Raw genomic sequence first — 22,975 nt, 5'->3', positions numbered from 1 at the left:
GATTTCTGCATTCACAATTGCCAGAATATCCCTCACTTAGTGTACGCAACACAGTCATCGAAGAAGTAGCATGTTTTAAGTACTTGGGCGTCTACCTCGACAACCGATTCAACTGGGACAATCATGTGCGGCAAGTTATTGCAAAGTGCTCATCACTGTGCGGAATCCTCAGGAGACTGTCTAGAAGCGTCCCACACCATGTGCTCCTGAAAATCTACTTAGCATACATTCACAGCCGTTACCGATACGCCATTGCAGTTTGGGGCTCGTGTCCCAAAGTCTACTTAAAAGAACTTCAAGTGCAACAAAACCGCTGTATTAAGGCTGTCTACAAGCTACCCTTTCTACATCCAACACGTGAACTCTATGCAATGCCACAGCACAAAATCCTGCCAATGTATGGCCTCTACACACAGTCAGTCGCAGTAATTATGTACCGGATCTTAAACAACGTCAACATTCATCACAATTGGGAGTTTGAAGCTGCTATCCACGACCACTACACCCGAGGATCAACTGATTTAAGGAGGACAGGATTTCGTACTGAACTAGGAAGAAGAAGATTCAAAATCCGAGGACCAACCCTATACAACGAACTCCCGGAAAACATGAAAGAAGCACTCACAGTCAATGAATTCAAAAGAAAATTAACAATTTATACACGTGAAAATTTAAACAACTTTATTGTACGTTAGAACTAAGTGATGAATTGAATTAAAATAATAAAGTGTTACCAGCTACACACCACACAACACAACACGACACAAGAAAACACAACACCCATAACATAACATAAAAACCCTTTAAAAGAACTAATGTTCACTAGGGGAATTATGGAATGCATTATGAATTGAAATGAAATGAAATAAAGATTATTATAGATTATAATAAGCTACCTCTCCAACAAAAAAAAAAAAAAAAAATACATTTTGTACCCATTTCTTAAAAAAGTGTTTTACATCGAACTTAATTTGTGCTTTTTTTAAGTTTTGCTCATAAAATTCTTTTGTGTCCAATTATTTTGAATTGTTTCACTTTTGTCTGTTATGCATTAGTTTTTGCAAATCAATGCAATTTGCAATTATTCATTGTAGCATTTCAATTTACAAATACATGTTGTGCCCATTTTCATAATATGTGCTCTTTTGCTTCAAACAATATTTGTGCTGGTTTATTTTTTATTTGACCTCAAAATTTAATTGTGTGTCCATTTATTTGTTTTTTTTCTTCACTTTTATCTTCACAGCATTCATTGGTGTAAATAAAATGAGCCTTTTCAATCTTTTTATTTGTTTTCTGCATTTCTGCATTTCAAATGAGTTTATTTAGTGCCCATTTAGAAGAATTTTTTTTCTTTAATATGTGTACATTTGCTGATATTAGGCTTATTTGCGGTACTTTTGCAAATTAAGCCACCTTTAATTTGTGCACATTTGAAAAGTTTTGATTCCAACCCACTTGAACCAGTCTAACCCGGCACCAGCAGTTTTGCAATTCCCGTCCGGAATTCCGGTGACTAATGGTCGCATTGTGGTCTCCGGCCAGGGGACTCGCCGTCATGCCAGCTCCACTTCAATTAATCCGGATGTTTTCAGATTGAATTCCATGTTTTTCGAACCGGAATCGCTCCGTTGCATTGCGATGATTGCAAAGTTACGCTCGACTGGGACTAAAACCTTTTTTTCTTCTTTCTACGACAAAGACCGACCAACGAATCGTTTTGCTCCAAATTTTCATCGTACTCTCATTATGCATATTTCCTCCCCCCCCACTCCCTCTCATCTGCATACATTTTCATTTGTGTTCCACATATTTTTGCATCATGTTCGCGAATTACTATAGTTTCTCATGCTTACATCTCCGGAACCTTAATCCCACCATCCTGGTCCAATTTGGGGTCCTCTTTCTTGGACCCGAAAAAAAAAACCCAACAGTATCCTTTTTCCCCTTTCTGTATCTCATTTTGTGTGTGTGTCTCTGCTGTGTGGTGATACTTTTTATTACCGAGTTTCATCTCAAATGCTTCCTATACTCTTTTCTGTCCCCACCTCTTAAACTCCCTCATAAAGCTCTTCTTTTTTTCTAACTACAAACCGTGTGCCATGAATCAAGCCGCGCCTTCACGCTCCAGGCGGGTCGTAATTCGGTGGTCTAGGCAGGAGCTCCTAAAGCTTCACCCGAAATTTTCATTTCACCACCGCCCACCCACCATTCTGGTGTGGAAAATGAAAAAAATGCCACCCATAACATTGGATCACACATCTTCACAACTTGGAGCAGAGAGAAGAAAAAAAAAATGTGGGAAAATCCACTCCCACCGCATTGTGTGTGTGATGTGATGTGATGTGCCTTAAGGGTGGTTTTGGTGGGGGGTTGTACATCGTCATTTCTGTAATCATCATCGTCGGGGGGCTGATCCTTCATCCAGTGGGCGCGCGCGGCCTTTGTTGGAGAGAAGATCCCTATTGCACGAACAACAAACGCCTCTTCGGTGGGGTCTTTTTGTGTTGCTTATCAGGTGCTGCTGACGGGGACGAAGCAATTTATGGAGTTGTGGGATGTACAACAGTAGCGAAGGCTTGGTGGGAAAATTTAAAATGGATTTCGAGGGATTTTGATATTTTTTATAAACTTTGGTCTAAATGAAAAAAAATAACCACTCTGGGTTATTGCAGATTCGAAAACTCGGGGGGATGGTAACCCTATTCCGGCCAAAGCAAACTGACAACAGTCGACATTAGCACGGTTGTCAAATGAGAGCCCACAACAAAAGCTTAGCTGTCAAATGGTAGCCCATAACAAATCATTGTTTGGGTTTTTGATTTCCAAATTTCCCGCAATTTAAACGATAAATACCTGAAAAAACACGTGAATTGTGTTGCTGATGGCAAATTCTATCATATCCTTGGAGATTCCATCCCAATATTGGCTGAAAATTCATATCGAAAAAAGTGATTTTTCTGTTTACCTTTTTTTGCTTTTTTTCTTTTGGTCGATCAAACAGTGCGCCCGTACACTGTGAATCGGCATTACACATTTTTCAGTTTGGTTTTACACATTTGCATGGGACTTTTGAGTTTAACCAGGATAACACACTTCGTGTTACCAAAGTAATATGAATAATACTGATTCTGAGTGTTTGTTATCTGAACATCCAAGATGGCGGCTTCTTCGCTACCCCCTGCGAAAACTACATTAAATTTCACATAAAATGACATGTCCTTCGATTTTTGACAGTTTGTTAACGGGAAATGACATTGATTTGAAAATTATTTTTTACTATTTGCGACGAAAAAAACGTTTTTTTTTAATTTTGAGTATGCCATCAAATTGCATGTTTAATCTTAAACGTAACCTAACCCATTATTAAGGGTCCAATTATTGTTATCTATGATTTGTTTTGAAGAATCAGATGAGTGAGTGCAAAAAATGCTTGTGTCAAGTAATGCACAAATTAATTTGTTAATTTTTTATCAACTGGTACAATTTATTTTATGAACAATTCTATAAGATTTCAGCTTCTTATTTATTTTATTTTTAATCTGGTAGTAACTTTTAAAGAACCTTCTGTATTCCCAAGTAACAATTTTTTATCATCAAGTTATACAATTTTTCATACAAATTTGACAGCTGTCCATACAAAAATATATGTAAAAACTTAACTGTATCTTTTGAAGGATTTTTTGATAGCTTTGGGCAACGTTATAGGTATGAATGAGGACTACACCTAATAAGCTAGGGTTAGTGAAATTTCACGATTTCATGGCCAGCGTGAAATCTGTGAAATTTGGCATTTTCCGCGAAATCTCGTTAAGTTTTATTTTTGTGTAAAACTGTAACGATTTTTCCCAAATTGAATCATCAAACTTAAATAGGAATGAAAATAATCTTATGAAATACTGTAGAACTAAGCGAGTGAATACCCTTGTTTAATTACTAACATTAGGTAAGTGACTGTTTACAATTTGTGGATGGCGTAAAATTCGTGATATTTATAATTTTTCTCAAATCATTTTCTTTTTTTTTTCAAAATAAGGCCGTTGCTAACACGTTTCAAAGTTCATGTCGATTTTTAAATTTGCAACGGCATAACAACATAATCAATATTTCATTTAAATAAATTTTGGTAGTTTACAATTGAAAAGCTTAATATAAACCATTTGAAGAATTTTTCAGGTTTTTCAGTTATGATAGAAAAAAAAACTAAGTTTAGTAATATTTTCATTCGCTTTGATAAAAATGTTAAACTACAATCTTATTTGAAGGATATAGTTTCAAAACTAAATTCAAAGAATCAAGCATTTTTTATTCAAATTAAAATGAAGGGTATTTTTGATCATTGAAATCAACATTTAAAAACATTTCATATTTTTTTGAATCCTGTTTAATTTTAACGATGTTTGATTATTTCGGTGGATGATTCCCGTAAAAGTTAAAAAATACTCCTTTTTTGTTTTTTTTTTTCATTTTGAATAAAAACATACATTATTTTTGCCTGTTGATTTAAAATTATATTTTTGAATAGGGAGATGAAAACCTTTAAAATTATTTTTAATGTGCTAAATGTCGCAAAAAAAAAACTATTTTACTCATTTTGGCTGGACAAGATTTTTCAATATTGCTTTGATATGAAATTCACTAAAATGAATTTCCGCGAAATTTGCGAGAAATTAGTTTTTATTTTTTAAATTGAGGTTCCCGTGAAAATTGCAAATTTTGAGCGTGAAATATCACTAAGCCTTCTATTAACATAATAGATGGTTTTTTTTTTGCTAATTTCCAAAATCCCATTTTTTTGTAATCGAAATAGTAATTTATGCAACAAGTTGCAAAAGAGGAGTGCTGAAAAAATCAAGTTTTGCAACGAGTTCCATACAAATTTTTTTGCAATTCCGAAAAAACACCCATTGAGTGAAATTTTAAGTCAAATTTTCATGTATTTGTCAATAAATCGTTTAAATAAAAAAAAATGTTGAAAAGTGTTACTTTTCGAAACAAGTGCTGAAAAGTAGAACTTTCCAGCATTTATTTTGAAAAGTGTTGCTATTCGATTATGTTATTTTTGGTACAGAAAAGTAGGCTATTTCGTCGTTCAAGAATGACAGGAAAAGTAAGTAGTTTCACGACGGAATTGCAAAAAACAATTTTCAGCACTTTTTTTTTGAATATGTATGCAATATAGAACAAAAACTGCCATCTTTTCAGAATATTCCTGAAAGGGTAAAAATCACTGACATAATAATGTTTTTTTTTATGAAATTTTTCTGTAAAATTAAAAAAAAAATATAAATATTGTCAATATTTCAAAAATGAAAAATCGAATTTGCAATTAAAAAGAACTTAAGTCAAATTGTGATTGCGTGCTTTATCTTCAATGAATAGTATTTTTTCAATGTATTTTTCAATGATTAATTTGGAGTTTCATATTTAAAAAATGTGTTTTGAAATAATTTTGAAAATTTTAAAAATATACCTACATTATGCATTTTGTAAATTTTGTAAATATATGCTGAGATGTGGCCATTCGTATGGAAAAAGGGAAAAAATTGAGTTAAAATCTGTACATTTTGTGAAATTATCTGCACTTTTAATAAAAAAAATCAAATCAGATAGTATGATTTTTATTCCATCCCAACATTTAAAAATGTCAAAGATAAACGTTTCATCTAAAAATTCTTAACATGAAAACGGTGAACCTAATATAAATTTCACGTGGTTATTTACTTTTTCATTACAAATTAAATTTTATGGTAAATAACAGGGTACAAGATTTTTATAGAAAATCTCTTTTTTTTCATCGTTATTTGATCAAAATGCCCTCTCGGTATTTTTCTAAAAAGATTGCATTTTAAACCCTCTATCATAAAAAAAAATCTTTTATTTTTTTTTGTAAATATTTTTTAGTGACAAAACGTGAAAATAAAAATAATTAAAACAAATTATGCGTCTATCATTTTTTCCGTTGTGGTCCTCATCCATTCAACCACAACTTTGTCGAAAACGCCAAATAGATTTTTAAAACTCCATCTGAATTTTTTTTTTAAATTCTCATATACCGGATAAGAATCATGTATGTTTGAAAATTAATACACATAAACTACTAAGCAAAACAGTTTTTTGGGCATATGGAAGGCACCCACAGTTTTCAGCCAGATTAAAAAAAAATATATAAAAAATTAAATTTGAAATAGGACCTGTAGAGAATATCTGTAAAGACATTTTTAGACATCATAGGCTGGACCATAAAATTTCCTCACTCATTTTTTTTCAAGAAATGCATTAGAAAACCATTATTAATTAATGTTTTAAATCCTGAATAATTATGATAGTCTCAGTATTTTTAAAAAAAATAAAGTATGGATTGAATTTTTACGGTTAATTGTCAGTTTCCCAAAGCATAAATTGTGCCCAACATTAATTGAAAAAAAAAAAATCAAATAATTTGACTTTACCCGATTTCTGGTTCTGTTCTGACAGAATGAGAGTTTAAGAAATAATGATTTAGCAATAATTCTCCAAAAAATGCGATCTAACATTTTATATGTTTCAATATAGAGCGTCAAATGTCCCGGGGTGATAAAATCTTGAAAACGAGACATTTTCTTCTAATTTCCCGAAAAATTCAAGGAACAACCTAAAAATTTGTTTCTTTTTGGATATGATTCTGATCCCGGTTCTGATTGAAATTTGGCAATAGTATTATATAGGACATCAACTTAAGTGATTAATAAATGTGAGGTTCTTCCTATGGCTAGACAGCTTGCAAAAGAAAAGAAAATCATAAAACTGAACAATGAGTCTGACAATGAATCCATGCCAGTCATGAACGATTTAAATTTAAAAACAAACTCAATTCGTAAAATCAATAGCTCCAACGCTTCCCATCTTTTTCAATCAACTCCATTCTGGCAAGCTCAGCCAGAATTCGCCGAACAACAAACCCCACGGAAAAACAGCGGGCAGCTTTCAGACAATCCACTCTGCAATAAAGCTTCATTCAACCTCGAACTCACCACCCGAAGCTCATGTACGCAATACCGTCGCGCTTCGGTGACCCCCGCGAAACCAAGGACCGCAAAAAGCACGGAAAGTGACTCCTCCGCCGGATGATGTGTGCTTTATGATCCCACTGTGCATTCCTTACGGTGCAATCAATTTTTATTCCGAGGTCCGTACCCTACCCTCTTTTTGGGATCGAACAGAAAAAGGTTCTCGGTTTTCAATATCGCACCCCGGCAGGACATTGCTTTCGACGTTGTTATGGTGCCTTTTCTATGGGTTAATCCGGGGCGAGCCTGAAAGCTCCTACCGCGAAGGACGCGCCGATATTGCGCTCTTTTCGTTCGGCTGCCGATTGTTTCGAGGAAGGTTGAAGTTGTTTGCTGGGAAGTTAATTTGGAGCTGACGCAAAAGGGTAGTCTGAAGTGGATCCAAATTTCGGTTATTATGGCCAACAAAATCCAATGCTTAATTTTGTCTAATTGTTCGTACTACGTGACACGCAAAGAAGTCACGTTTTCACATCCAGAATGACAACTTTGCGGTGAACCACGACAATCAAGAGTGTCGTAAAAATGTCCCACTCCAGTACGCAACCAATTAGGTCGTTCACTTGGGAGGCAAGTTACCAACCAAAAAAATGGAACAAAACAAAAACTTTAACTGAACTGGGTCAAACATTCAATATTACGCCCTTTAAAAATGGTGGTCTTGGTTGAAAAATTTTGAAAATATTTTTTTTGAAAAAATCGGAAAATTCACGACTGTTTCTTTTTTAGCATTGAAAATCGGACCATTAATTGCTGTGATATCGATATTAGAAAATGGTGGGTTGTTTGGGTGAAACTTAGAAAACATCAATTTTCCTGTTTTTAAACCTTTGCATGGCAATATCTTAGCAACTAAGGGTCGTATCAACAAAGTTCAAAAAAGCAAAATATAGAGAATTTTTTCAGTTTTTCAAAAATATGTTTTTAAGGTGGGCAAACATGTGCACTAATTTTAAAAACTGAAAAACTGCAACTATTTTCAAAAAAAATACCTAAAAATGGCTTTAACTTGAAAACGGTGCACTTCGTGAAAATTTCACTAAAGAAAAAGTACTTGCAAGTATTGCAAATTTGATTTTACATCGAAAAATGATGTTGAAAATTTTTTGTGCCCAATATTTCGATTTTTTAAAATCAATATTGATTTTAAAATTCATAACTCGGTCAATGATTTTTTGCACAACCTTTCAGAAAAGTTGGCATTTAATGTCCTCTAAAACATATAAAAAAAATAAAATAGTGTTTTTTTGCAAATCAAGTTTTAGAGACAAAAAGTTAAATAAAAAAATACCATTTTTTTTACCGTGTAGAATTGTTTTCCAGTGTTGTCCTTATCCACACCTACAACTTTGCCGAAGACACCAAATCGATGAAAAACTTTTCTCAAAAGATTCAGATTTTTGAATTTTCTATCAACATTTTTGTATGGACAGCTGCCAAATTTGTATTGAAAATTATATGGACAAACCAATGATGCAGAATGGCTTCTTTGGGCATACCGAAGGCACCGAAAAAGTTTCAGCCGTATTAAAAAAAAAATATTTATTAATTGTTGCCGATTTAAAAGCAATCTCTGACTCTTAAATTTCAACATTATTTTTATTGAAAAGAAATTCACACATTTATAATATTCAACATTGAAAATCAAAAGAATGGGTTTCTAGATACCGCGTGTTGAAAAGTAAGGACCAATTTGGTGAGTAAAATATTTTTTTAAAAAAGTTTTTTAAAGTTGCTATTGCGGTCATTTTTCAAACAAAATCTGAATTTGATGCAATTTTATCAAAAAATGTGTAATGTGATGTGTGATTGCAAATTTGATTATGCATCAATCATTCATTTTTCAATTTTGTTCGACATCATTTTCGACCTTTTTTTTAAAAAAAAAAACGATTTTTTTTAATTATTCATATTATCGGCAACAGATTATTTTTGATTTATTTTTCAAATTTATGCTTATTTTTATGTTATTCTTATGATGAATGGCCGTTTAGGCAAAGTTTCATCCAATCAAAAAACAATTTAAATTCTTCAAAATTTTGCGGAATTCTCGTAAATTACTCTGCTATGAAATTCTGTGTATTTCAAGTTTAAGCAGTTGAATCTGGTCCAGGAAGATTTTCAAAAAACCAAAAAGTTTCATAAAAACCATCATTACAATTATTCAACTGTCACAAATATGCCAAATTTCAAAGAATTTATGTAAATATGTTTACTCCCAAAATGAAATAATCTTTTTGATTTGATGATCCTAAATAGTTTACAACTGATTTTACATGTAATCTAATTGCAAATTTTAAAATTTGGAATAGCTTTTTAAACCACAGATTTTTCGAGGGCTTTCGAATTTTTCGAAAAATTTCTGAATTTGATGTAATTTTATCAAAAAATATGTGATGTGATGTGTGATTGCAAATTTGATTTAGCACCTATTAATCATTTTTATGTTCAATTTTTTCGACTTTTTTTTGCAAAAATCGCCATTTTAAAATTTACTAAATTTTCGGTAACAGATTATATTATTATTTTTCAATTAATGCTTTTTATGCCCCTTTTTATAATTTTTTATGAATCTTTTTGGCAAAGTTTCATCCAATTAAAAAATAATTAAAATTCTGCAAAAAATTGCGGAATTCTCGTGAGTTACTCTACTATGAAGTTCAGTGCCTTCAACTAAAGCAATAATAAAAATTCGTTTAACCATCAATCAGATCTAGTATTCATAATTTTATATGCTTGTGTAGTTCATTTGCATAGTTTTCAGTATTGTTTTTTGCACTTAAAATATTAGTTTATGCAGCAAGTTGCAAAAAGAAGATTTTTTTTGTTATGATAAATACGACGAATGCTGAAAAAATCATTTTTTGCAATTCCGAAAAACACCCCTTAAGTGAAACTATAAGTCAAATGTTCATGTATTATGTCAATAAAGTGTTCATATAAAAAAAATGTTGAAAAGTATTCCTTTTCGAAGCAAGTGCTGAAAGTTCAACTATTCAGCATTTATTTTGAAAAAAGTTGGTATTCGATTCTGTTGTTTTTGGTACAGAAAAGTAAAAAAAAATAGTAGTTTATGCAACAAGTTGCAGAAGAGGAGTTTTTCAGCACGAGTCGTACATTTATCTAAAGAGGTTCACCGAGTTAGATAAATACGACGAGTGATGAATAATCAAGTTTTGCAACGAGTTTCATACAACGTTTTTTTGCAATTCCGAAAAACACCCTTTGGACAGAATTATAGGACAAATGTCCATGCATTGAGTCAATGAATCGTTCAAATCAAAAAAATGTTGAAAAGTATAACTTTTCCTAACAAGTGCTGAAAAGTTTAACTTTTCAGCATCCATTTCAGTGCTGAAAAGTAGAACTTTTCAGCATTTGTTTTGAAAAGGGTTACTATTCGACTCTGTTATTTTTGGTACAGAAAAGTAGGCTGTTTCGTCGTTCAAGAATGACAGGAAAAGAAAGAATTGCAAAAAAAAAAATTTCAATTTATTCATGGAACAAATTCACGCAGTTACACCATTAACCAGGATTCTTTTATACATTTAACAAATATATAAGTTCTTCAAGTAAGGCTGGTAAAAATGTATTTTAAGTTTTGCAATTGGATCTTGTCCAGGTTGATTTAAAAAAAAGCTAAATGTATCACAAAAACCACACGCAGAAAAAAGAGTTCCCAAAATCGTGAACACCCGTTCATGGAATTGGGAACCACGAACAAAGTGTTCAAATTCCATGGTACGTTTTTGAAAATCGTACCATGGCATTTGAACACTTTGTTCGTGGTTCCCAATTTCATAAACGGGTGTTCACGATTTTGGGAACTCTTTTTTCTCCGTGCATCATTACAGTTATTCTACTGTCACAAATTTGCCAAATTTCAAAGAATTTATGAAAATATTTTTCTGGTCTCAGAATTTAATGCCCTTTTTGATTTGACGATCTTAAAAAGTTTACAACTGATATTACGTGTAATTTAAATGCAAATTGTAAAGTTTTATTGTCGCAGATTTTTTGTGAACTTTTCCTGCACGTGCTTACCTCTCAGACATCGAAAAAGAAGAAATCATTTGATTTGATATATGTATTAAGAGTCTTTCCAACAATATGTCATATAATAAGCAGAAATTGCCCAATACTTTTCAAGAATTTTAAATTTTGAGAACAAATAAAAAAATATAAATTTTTGGATAGCCATCACAAAATACTTAAAAATCATAACTTTTCCTAGTTGCCAAAACCAAAACTCCCACCTTAGGGAACCTGCCAAAAAAAAACTGGTGGCTCGTCCTAATTCCTTCGCCCAAGTCTGCGCTGCCAACAAGAACCAGAAGAAAAACACGCTCAGTTTACCAAATCGTGGGTGGGAAAATTCCACCGTTGTCGCAAAGCGTTGTTTTCCGGCCGATTCTTTTTTATTGCCCTTCAGGACACACGAGGATAGGGGGACTATTTGAGCAGTAATACCATCTTCCGGTGCGGTGTGTGTGGGGGTGTGGAAGAATTATTGGTTTGACGAAGTGGTAGGGATTTTTCCACCGATAAATAATTCATGGTTATACCCGCCTGGGAGCGTAGAACGGGCCAAGAACCTATCCTAACAACTTTGTTTTTGGAAGGATTTTCTCTTTTTTTTGGGTGCGCACACTTTTTTTAAAGGGAAAAAGAGGGCGTGAAACTTTGGTGCTTTTCCCAAACTTGAGACTGGGGAGAAGTTACATCCTGGTTTTCGTGATGTCGAATTGGGGCACGACATTTGGAAGTTGTTTGCTTACTTTGGGATTGTTGACGACATGTCAGCACATTTTGAGGAGGGGGAGATATTTTTGTTTGTTTTTGGAGCTTGTTCAGAGTATCGAATAGAAAATGGGATTTTTTTTTAATTTAAGCAATAAATTAAATTATTTTCATCGAATTCACATCGAAACGATGTGTTTTCCATTCGTCCAACAACTATGCAAATCCTCTAAACACTTCACAAACCAACACTAATCCCCGTTAACGTCCCAGGTCACGTTCCAGTAGGGTCCACCAATCGACGAGACCGATTGAAAAATTCAATGAAAAAAAGAATACATCCATTTTTATATCTCTTTTATTGATTTTATTTACGATCATCGGATCCCAGCCCATTACCGGAGTTATATCCTTCCGGACAACCGACGGAAACGGGAAAGAATAGCGCCATTTATTTCCACCCCTTTTCAAACCTCCCTCCAGAAATTCTCAATTTCGGCCAAAAATTTCAGCTTATCAGTTTTCACTTTTTCCCAAACTCTGGAAAATGAAGGTGAAAACCGAACGAAAAGCCTGTTCCGCGCCACCCCCCCAAACCTCCCCTCCTTTTCCCCTCCCCAATCACTGTGTAATGATTTATTGGTTTTGATTTTGAGCCCCGTCCCTGGGAACCACTCGTTTTCCAAACCGGTATTATTACCTCCCTCGGAGTGAACGAACAAAAAAAAAAGCCGCTCGAAATTGGCTCCAGCCTGATGACGAGCGAGCTTGAAACAATTTTCAGCCTACCGGGAAAAAGTTCTGAGGCGGGGGAGGGGGTGCTAAATTGAAAAATTCGACGCTCTCTTGTTAAAGGATTTTTTTTTTGGAATTGGAACCGATTATGGCCTTAATGGAAGGGGTTGAAATGTCGATAGAATGTGCGCCATGAATCATGGATGAGAAGATTTTGGGTTTGGTTTTGGGGGGGAAATTAGGGGCAAATTAGCGATAAATTGTTTCTATTATTTTGATCTTCTTTATTTCTTTCTAATAAATTAAATTTTAAAACACGTTTCTTCAAGCAATTCAAGAACATTTTCTAAACATACAAATTTTTAAGGATTTAAAGTTGAAAGAAGCAATCAAACTCACCCAATTCCATCAAACCATATGACCTGCCAACGATTACAGAGGCTGCCAAATTTTTCCATCATCCTATAAATACCGAAAAGCCGGATATACGTTGGAGCGTGCATGGGCGGGTTGATCATGGCCATAAATTTCCCATCATTTCACCCCTTTTCTCGCCTTGGTGTTTTCCCTCTTTAACAGTATCGTTTGTACCATATGCTCATCCTCATAAAATGCCATCAACAACATATACACTATCTTTGTCTATCATATGTGTACTCTCTCTCACTCTTGTATAATACTAACATTTTCCCCCAAAAACTAACCTAAAAAATCGAAAAAAAAAACGCAAAAAAATAATCTTCAGTTGCGGCGAGGGTCGCGTCATGTCGCCGGACGGCAAGGGCTGCATGGATCGGAACGAGTGTCTCGATCTGCCCTGCCTCAATGGGGGCGTCTGCGTCAACCAGGAGCCCAAGCTGCGCTACCGGTGCGACTGCCCGGACGGCTTCTGGGGCGAAAACTGCGAGCTCATCCAGGAGGGCCAAACGCTGAAGCTGAGCATGGGCGCGCTGGCCGCCATCCTCGTCTGTCTGCTAATCATCCTGAGTGAGCTGCCTTTCCTCCTTACTAACCCCTCTTTCTTACGATATATACTAACACCCCAGGCTGGGCCAAAACAAAAGTCTGGAAGGTCTTGCGCTTTTGGCTCTGAATGTTTATGAGGAAGAAGAAGTAGAAGTAGTGCACGATTTGCATGATTTGGCCGTTTTCACTTTTTTGGATTGTTCGTTTTTCGTTTCGTTCAGCCTCACACCTACCTTGCATGCTGTTCTGTATCTCTACCACTATGTTACGGTTCGTCCCCTTAAAATGTTCCTTCTACATCCACCACCCTTTAAAACTACTACGCTAGAAACTAGTACGAAGAACAACGGAAACGTAACGTTTTGAACAAACACACACCCCCAACCCACAAACTCCATATAGACTGTTCGAATAGACGTCCCCACCCCAAACCATCTCGGAACTACGTCACGGTGTGTTTAAAGATGTTATTTTTACTAAGTAATATACCAATGCTCCTTTGCATGACATTTGTTTACAAATTAGATGGTTTTAAGGTAAGTCTTGGTTCATGATTATAATTATGTGGTTTTTAAGATGTTTTTTTATTGTTCAGCTAATTTCAAATCAATTTACAAAATATTTCTAAACTCGCACTAAATTCAACAGATTTGCAGTAGTTAGTTAGTAAAAAAAAAAAGAAGGAAAGTTTTAAAATAGATGATTTTTTTAATTTTTAAACTGCTGATTCAGCAATAAAAAGAACAACTGAATATAGAACAAATTAATCTTTGTTCATTTTGACTGATGATTCATTGATAAGAACATGAATGTTCTTGGTTTTTAAAAAAATCTGAAGGCATTAATTTGTTTAACGTGAACTTCACTTGTCCGGAATTGGTTAGAAATTAAATTGATAGTGTTAGTGATTATTCTTCGGTTTTTGAACAATTCAAAAAATCATATCATAACAGAACTTTAAAAAACCTTTACCATAGAAAAATCCATTACACAAATTGAAAGGTAAAACGAAATTGTTCAAAGATTTTAGTAAATGTTGATTGCTGAACGAATTAGTTGGCTCAATGAACAACTAAGCTTAAAACCCTTTTTCTTTTCTATGACTTTTTAACAGACTTTTTAACATACATTTTTGACAGTAAAAAAAAATGAGATTTATTTTAATTTATTCATTTTTGATATTTTAATTCTTTTAAATGGGGAAAAAGATTATTATGAATATTATTGTGTAATATTATTATGTAATTGTAATTAAATATTTGAAGCTTTCCCAGAAATGCTTAATATTTTCTAATATGTTTTCTGTTAATTAAACATATATTCCCATTTAAATTTTAAAATTTCTTGAAGCAAATATGTAATGCACCGATTTTGGAGGAGGGGGACAAAAAACATTTTAAAAATATTTGCAGCGGCGATGTAAAAAATTTGCACTTTTGAATGTTTTGATTATTTTTAAAATGATTCAAGATAGAGTCAATGTAAAGATTTGGATACATAATGTTTGGTCATCACAAGAAAATAGTACCGATTTTTTCCGCATTTGCAAATATTCTTCAAACAAAAAAAAAACATTTCAAAATTGTTACTAAAAATATCAATTTCTTTAAATTGTTATTTAAAACTCAAAACAATTGAATGTTAAAAGAACGTTCTATCCTATTTTAGCATAATTAAAATAATATCTGTAATAAATTTAACACAAAATTTTTAAAAGCAATACAAAATTCAATTAAGGAATTTATGAAAATATCTTAAACATTATTGTAACATGGAAACAATTCTTATAATTTCAAAATATTTTAAAAATAAAACAATTCATGGCTTTCTTTAAAATGTAGCTTTAAATATTACAAGTATAAAAAACTTGAGGTTGGGAAAAGGTAAAAAAATTAAAATTAAACATTACTAAAACAACAAATTCTGAACTCTTGTAACAATAATATTGTCGGGTTTGAAACTGATATGCCTTCGAATATCTGTGTAAAAAAAAGTCGGAACTTCGAATATATTTTTTTTCTTCGAATTAACCAAATGATGCAGACGAAAATAAATGCTCCAGGGTCAAATGTTCGAGTTGATTGGAAAATTTTGAAAATAAAAATATCTATTTCGAAGGTTATTTTGTAACTTTTTTCCTGCATTAGATTCACTCGCAAACTTTGTTCCCAACTTTGAGTTAATCAGCTGTTGAAAGGTAGTCCACATCTCAGCTTAGGATAGTAACTTCAAAGAAGTAGTGCTTTAACAACGAAATAAATAAAATAAAATGAAAATAAAATTTTTGGAGAGATTCTAAAAATTTCCTGATTTTTTTATTTTGACATTTAAATAAACCACATATTAGTTAGTTAAGTTAAGATGAAGTAAGATCGATGCAAATATTTATCAAAATTTGTTTGGCTAGATTAAAATTATTTTGAATTTTTATGAAATTCCAAAACATTCACAAAAACTTTTTTTTCGCAAAAAAAAAATCTTCAATATTTAGAATGGAAACTAATGGTTGCAAAACAACTGGGCAAGTGTATAATGCATTTTAAAACACTTTTTTCATTCAAAACCATCGCTTTTAAATTAAATGTCTAAATTTTTTTATTTTTAAAATTTGGATTTTTATTTCAAAGATTATGTTTTTGCCTTCCTCACCTCACTGAGGCAAGGCTATAAAATCACTCGAAAAATGAACTTCTTAAATACGACTCCTAGATATACCTTCACGTATACCTATCGACTCAGAATCAAATTCTGAACAAATGTCTGTGGGGATGTGTGTAGACATGATTTTTTTTCCACATGATTATCTCAGAACTGGCTGAACCGATTTTGGCCGGATCCGCATTATTCTGTTCATTTTGGGGTCCCCTAAGACCCTATTTAATTTTATTCTGTTTAGTTAAGTATTTAAAAAGTTATGCCAAGAAAAAGATTTTTGTAGATACAAAAAAGGGTAATTTTTTGCCTAACCTCTAAAGGCCGTGTCTTTTTGTTTACGTGCGAGAGTCGCGCCAGATGCGAAACGCCCGGTTGCCGCATTGCTTCAAATGAGAGTCTGCATTTTTTCTGGAAAAGTCTGTATCAGGTATATATTTTTTACATAAACTTATTTTCATTATTACTTTGTAAATGTGAGGAAGGCACCACCCACCTAATGGTGGATTAAGAAACGTATTTTTTTTTCAAAAGTTGCAACCAATTTAATCCTAATTAAATAGATGGCATTTTTTTGGCATCTAAAATAGATCCAAAAATGCAAATTTCAATACAGGTTATTTTGCCGAATTTATTTTTTGTTGCATGAAAATTTTAAAATTTAAAATAAAAATATAATTTTAAAGATATTTTTTAATGTGTAAGTATATTTTTCTGGAAAGCTCTAAGCAAATCCATTCTCAAATTACAGATTTTGAATATGGTTATAGCCAATGATGCAAGATTACTTACTTAGTCATAGAAAAGGTACACTAAAGTTTCATCCAAATCAAAAATAATTAATAATGAAATTTTCAAAAAAAATGCTGATTTTAAAAGAAATTTTCAATACTCAGATTTAAATAATCTGTAAAATTAACTGATTATTAAAAATGTCGTTCATGTTTTAAAACCGATCTAAAGGACATTAAACTGATAAATGTCAAATTGATTTTAATTTAAAAAATATAAAACTTAAATTTAAAAAAAAATAGAAAAAAGTTTTAACGGTTTTTAAACATTTGTTTTCCTGTTTTCTGTTTCCTTTTACAACCAATTTTATTTGCATCTGTTGAGATAAATGCCTTATACAAAGCTGAAAGGATCCCCCATAATTCTGTACTTTATTTAAAAAACTACCGTTAGTCGAAAAACTAAAGAAATAAACTGAATTGAATAGAATTGATTTTTTTTTTGAAAATTTGCAATGAACAAAACTTTTAATCTTATCAAGCGAAAATTTAAGATCAGCGACCATTCCACACTAAAATGCACTTTACTATGAAATTTGAATAGTTAAAATTTAATTTGAATATATTTTATTTTAACCAAATTATGGATTTATAATACCCTAATTTAATACCCTCTCACATTTAAACCTAACCATTTGGGAGCACCCGGGTAAACTCTTTCAGATTAACACAAAAAAAAAAATCCTGCATTTTATTTAACTTCCATAAAATAAAAATTAAACTTTGATGGCACAGAACACTTTGAACCACATATTATAATCATAGACCAAAACGACATTAAAATAGAAAATCGCAGTTTCAATATTGTTGAAAAAATAGTTGAAACAAAACGATTCTTTAAACACACCGTGCCGCCTCCCACCCCTTCAATGCGATTCGATGAGCTTGAACACTGGTGTAGCTTTAAGAATCATAAACTCAAAGAGATCTCGAGGTCGGTAAGTAGGTATGCGAGTAGCGCAACTTTCATTGTTGTTTCGTCCTTTTTTCTCTCTTTTTCTCTTTTTATGTATATGGCACCTCGAAAAAAAAAACCTCTCTTTTGTTTGCCCTGCTACCAACACATCACCACACCACCACAACAAACAAAAAAAAACACACATTTTTGTCACCACACAAAACCAATCGATGTCCCCGTGAACCTGTGTGTGTGTGTGTCCGTGTGAGTATAGTTGTCCCGGGGGCTACCAAAAGTCCGGTCCGCAGTGTGTCAACGCGAACGAGTGCCTGTGGCATCCGTGCCAGAATGGGGGCCGCTGCCGGGATTACGCCCCGCCGAAAAAGTACGAGTGTGTGTGCCCCTTCGGGTACACTGGGATGCACTGCGAGCTGGAACTGCTGGCCTCGGGCGTGCTGACGCCGTCCAAGGACTTTATCATCGCGCTGATCGCGTGCGTCTCGACGCTGATACGTGAGTAGTTATTGCTATGATCTTTTCAGTCATATCGGTTACAGCAGGGAGGTGTAATCAGGGACATCAAAGAGGTTGTATTTTTTTTTTTTTTTGGAGATTTTCAAACATTCAAAAGCTTGATGTACTGGCGTGGGCTGTGTGTGTAGTTTGAAATGACGATAAATAACACTGAAAAACGCTTCTCATTCAAAAAATTCATCCCTGATTTCATAAACTAAGAATGTTTTTCATGAATCGAAATACAGCTAATTATTTTTTTTTGTTTTGAAGATTTGAAGATTTGAAGATTTGAAGATTTGAAGATTTGAAGATTTGAAGATTTGAAGATTTGAAGATTTGAAGATTTGAAGATTTGAAGATTTGAAGATTTGAAGATTTGAAGATTTGAAGATTTGAAGATTTGAAGATTTGAAGATTTGATGATTTGAAGATTTGAAGATTTGAAGATTTGAAGATTTGAAGATTTGAAGATTTGAAGATTTGAAGATTTGAAGATTTGAAGATTTGAAGATTTGAAGATTTGAAGATTTGAAGGTTTGAAGATTTGAAAATTTGAAGATTTGAAGATTTGAAGATTTAAAGAATTGTGATTTGATGATTTGAAGATTTGAAGATTTGAAGATTTGAAGATTTGAAGATTTGGAGATTTGAAGATTTGAAGATTTGAAGATTTGAAGATTTGAAGATTTGAAGATTTGAAGATTTGAAGATTTGAAGATTTGAAGATTTGAAGATTTGAAGATTTGAAGATTTGAAGATTTGAAGATTTGAAGATTTGAAGATTTGAAGATTTGAAGATTTGAAGATTTGAAGATTTGAAGATTTGAAGATTTGAAGATTTGAAGATTTGAAGATTTGAAGATTTGAAGATTTGAAGATTTGAAGATTTGAAGATTTGAAGATTTGAAGATTTGAAGATTTGAAGATTTGAAGATTTGAAGATTTGAAGATTTGAAGATTTGAAGATTTGAAGATTTGAAGATTTGAAGATTTGAAGATTTGAAGATTTGAAGATTTGAATATTTGAAGATTTGAAGATTTGAAGATTTGAAGATTTGAAGATTTGAAGATTTGAAGATTTGAAGATTTGAAGATTTGAAGATTTGAAGATTTGAAGATTTGAAGATTTGAAGATTTTAAGATTTTAAGATTTTAAGATTTTAAGATTTTATGATTTTAAGATTTTAAGATTTTAAGATTTTAAGATTTTAAGATTTTAAGATTTTAAGATTTTAAGATTTTAAGATTTTAAGATTTTAAGATTTTAAGATTTTAAGATTTTAAGATTTTAAGATTTTAAGATTTTAAGATTTGAAGATTTGAAGATTTGAAGATTTGAAGATTTGAAGATTTGAAGATTTGAAGATTTGAAGATTTGAAGATTTGAAGATTTGAAGATTTGAAGATTTGAAGATTTGAAGATTTGAAGATTTGAAGTATCGAGGAGAATGGAATTCTGAGGATTTCAACCTTGAAGGATAGATGAAGATTCTATTTGATGCTTTAATGTTAACTCAATAAGAGTTTTTACAGTGTCATATCTTTTCCCAATTACAAATCATTATTTTTTGTGTGATATTTTCAAGAAAAATATCGGTTTTTAATAGAACTTTGCCAGAAAAATATGATTTATGCGCAGAAAGTATACTTTTGTAAAATGTTCAAATTATCCTTTTTATTTTCAATTATTTTTTTTTAAATCGTGTTATTCAAATACTTCTTATTGGTCTGATTTGTCTGATAGATTCTGTTCGACCATGAAGTATTTTATCACGTTTTTTTGGATTTTCCTAAAAAAAAGCTTTAAATTTTTTTTTCATCTGTTCACTTTTTCTTTTTTTTTGTCAAAGCTTGCATGAATATGCAATTTATAAAAAATGACAGGCTGCAACATTTTATCTGGGAAATTCATGTGAAAAAAATATTCATTTGTTTATCAAACAGTTCTGAAGGTTTCAAACTGGGTTTATTTTTTTGTCAAGCATTAAACTTTTCAAATTTTATTTATGTAATCATTATCATCAAAACTCTTAAATCAAAATGTTTAAGCAATTTCTCGAAAATGTGTTCAATAAAGACTAAACCAATACAAACAAAATTTAATATCAAATTTTTCGATCTGATTATTTAAATAGTTTTAGCCAAACCAGTCATTTTAATTTGATTCATGCCTAATTTGTTTGTACGCCGAAAAAAATGTTTTAATATTTTGTCACAAAACATAGATTGAACTCCAGATGAAACATTTTTAAATGCGACACTAAAATGATTTTTTTTTCTCGTACCTTTTTTGCTTGAAACCGCAATATCCTCGATAAAATTTTCATAGTTTAGAAAATATTGTCCAGATCATAATAGGATCAAAAATCATAACAATCATGTTTCAGAATAATGTTTACAATAATCGATTATTTAGAAAAAAAAAATGTGACATAAAAATAAGAAATGCTCAAGACATACTACTTCCTTTTTTATGCTTCGAAGTGTTGTCAATTACTTTTCTAATTGGAAAAACTGAGAAATTTTAGAAAAAATATATATTATCTAAACAATTAATGCTATCAAATGATTTTTTTTTTAATTTTCCACAATTAGAAAGGATACTTTTTCCCACGAAAATATAAAAAAATAAATAACGAAAAAATAAGACTGTACTTTTTCCCACAAAAAAATAAAAAAATAAAAAATTTAGTGTTTTGATGATGATTAAATTCATCTACTTGGAATTAAGATAAATAAAGATTTTTTTTTACATTTGACTGTGATAAATTCAGTATAATTTTAAAATTATCATCAGATTCTAAAAAATAACAATAATGCTGCACAGAGAAAAAAGAGTTCCTAAAATCGTGAACCTAAAAGCGTTCATGAAAATGGGAACCACGAACAAAGTGTTCAAATTTCATGGTACGTTTTGCTAAATCGTACCATGAGATTTGAATACTTTGTTCGAGGTTCCCATTTTCATGAACGCTTGTTCACGATTTTAGAAACTCTTTTTTCTCCGTGTGCTTGAATGTTTTATTAGTTTGTTCATTTTTTTAATGCATTTTGAATAAACATCCATAATATTGATTTGATTGTCTGTTAACATTTTATGCTTTCGCTTTTTGATTTTATGATTTTTATTCATTGATCTATTATTTCAAAATCAATCCTCTCTTTATTTATAGATTTCTACTGGTCTTGTTTTTAACACTGCCGTTTGAACATTGTGATTGGCTTTATTTTTAAAAGTTAAGTTAACGTTGTTCCTTTTCAGGCTCAAAACTTAGACACTATGCCAATAAGACTTATTTGTCTTATTGTTACTGGAGCATTCGCCAATTGTTATAGGTTAATTATGAACATTTTGGTTTCACTTAAATACAATTATATGTTGACGATTGTTATAAAAACATATTTTTTCTTTAATCCGAAAATAGTTGGTTTGATTATTTGAATTGAGTTGATTTTATTCATTTTTTTATTATTTCACAATGTATAGACAAAAAATGCAACTTAAAATAAAATTAAATCAACCTTCCTATCATCTGTCACATTTCACATTTCAAAAATCTTTGACACCAAATCGGTTCCCCCCCAGCAAATGAAATTGAATATCTGTCCTGCTCGCACGTCCAATTTACAGTCGTGAAATTCAAACCCGTCACACACAGCCCCCTCCTCGTACGTCAAGCAAATTGAAGCAGCTGCACCGCACACTTTCAAAGTTGAGCTTGAAGAGTGTGTCACTCCGACGGCTAACGTAATAACTCATCTCCGTGGTGGGTGAAAATCCGCCAAACCCAGCTTGCTACGCAAAAGTGCAGATAGTTTTCGGGGTGAAGCTTTTCCAGCCCGCGAGAGCTTTTCAATTTTCTTTATCCATATGGTTTCACATTTTTTTGCTTTTCTATTTTTCCTGCATAATAATCCGAACCCTGCGGCATATCGTGGAAAGTCACCTTACCTCTGCTGCATTTTCCCCTTGCGCGGTGGAAGTTGTAACAATGCTCACATGATTGCCATATTGAAATTTCAACTCCATCCACCACTTTCGGCTTTTCCGGGCAGATGGAAAAATAGACTCGAAAAAAAAATGAAATCCGGAATGGAAAGGAAGGACTTTTCCTTGCCGATGGTTGGAAAAGCTTGGCTGCGAAAACATTCTATTATTGTCATCGTCATCGTCTTTGCGGAGGATTTTCCATTTTCCAAGCTTTTTTTTTTCTTCCACTCTTCACACAATTGGTACAAGTTTCATTTTTCAGTTGATATAGCATATCCTCTCGAGTTGAGTGCTGCGGGAAAAAATCTCGAGCCAAGTCGGAGTCTTCGGGTTTCTCTTGTTTATTTTTCGCAATTGCCAACACAGTCCCCACTCCCCCACATATGTATGCGCCCATATTATAGTTATAGAGAGCATATTTTTACAATACACTATACTGTAGCTCACCCCCCGCACCAATATTCGTTCTTGTTATTGTTCTGCCTCTGCTGTCGCAACCTCTACCATTTTAAGTGCCCCCTCTCAGGTTCAGCTAGTTTAGCTAGTTGCTGCTGTCGTTATAGTTATTGTTGTTGTTGTAAGTTCCTGAAGAACCGGGTAATAGACCCAGTCTCCTCATGTGGGCTCTTCCCGGTTT

General features: G+C 32.5%; 1 protein-coding gene across 1 annotated transcript in view; it reads left to right on the top strand.

The window, feature by feature from the left end:
* The window catches only part of LOC120424992 (neural-cadherin), a 106,265-nt gene that overhangs the window by 70,927 nt on the left and 12,363 nt on the right, over positions 1-22,975 (top strand). Inside the window, exon 9 of the mRNA XM_039589361.2 lies at positions 13,270-13,511. Within this exon, the coding sequence (XP_039445295.1) occupies positions 13,270-13,511 (242 nt within the window). The remainder of the gene's footprint in view (positions 1-13,269; positions 13,512-22,975) is intronic.

The sequence above is a fragment of the Culex pipiens genome, chromosome 2 (assembly GCF_016801865.2).
Source record: "Culex pipiens pallens isolate TS chromosome 2, TS_CPP_V2, whole genome shotgun sequence".
Classification (NCBI taxonomy): Eukaryota; Metazoa; Arthropoda; class Insecta; order Diptera; family Culicidae; genus Culex; species Culex pipiens.
This window is presented reverse-complemented; position numbering and strand designations above follow the sequence as displayed.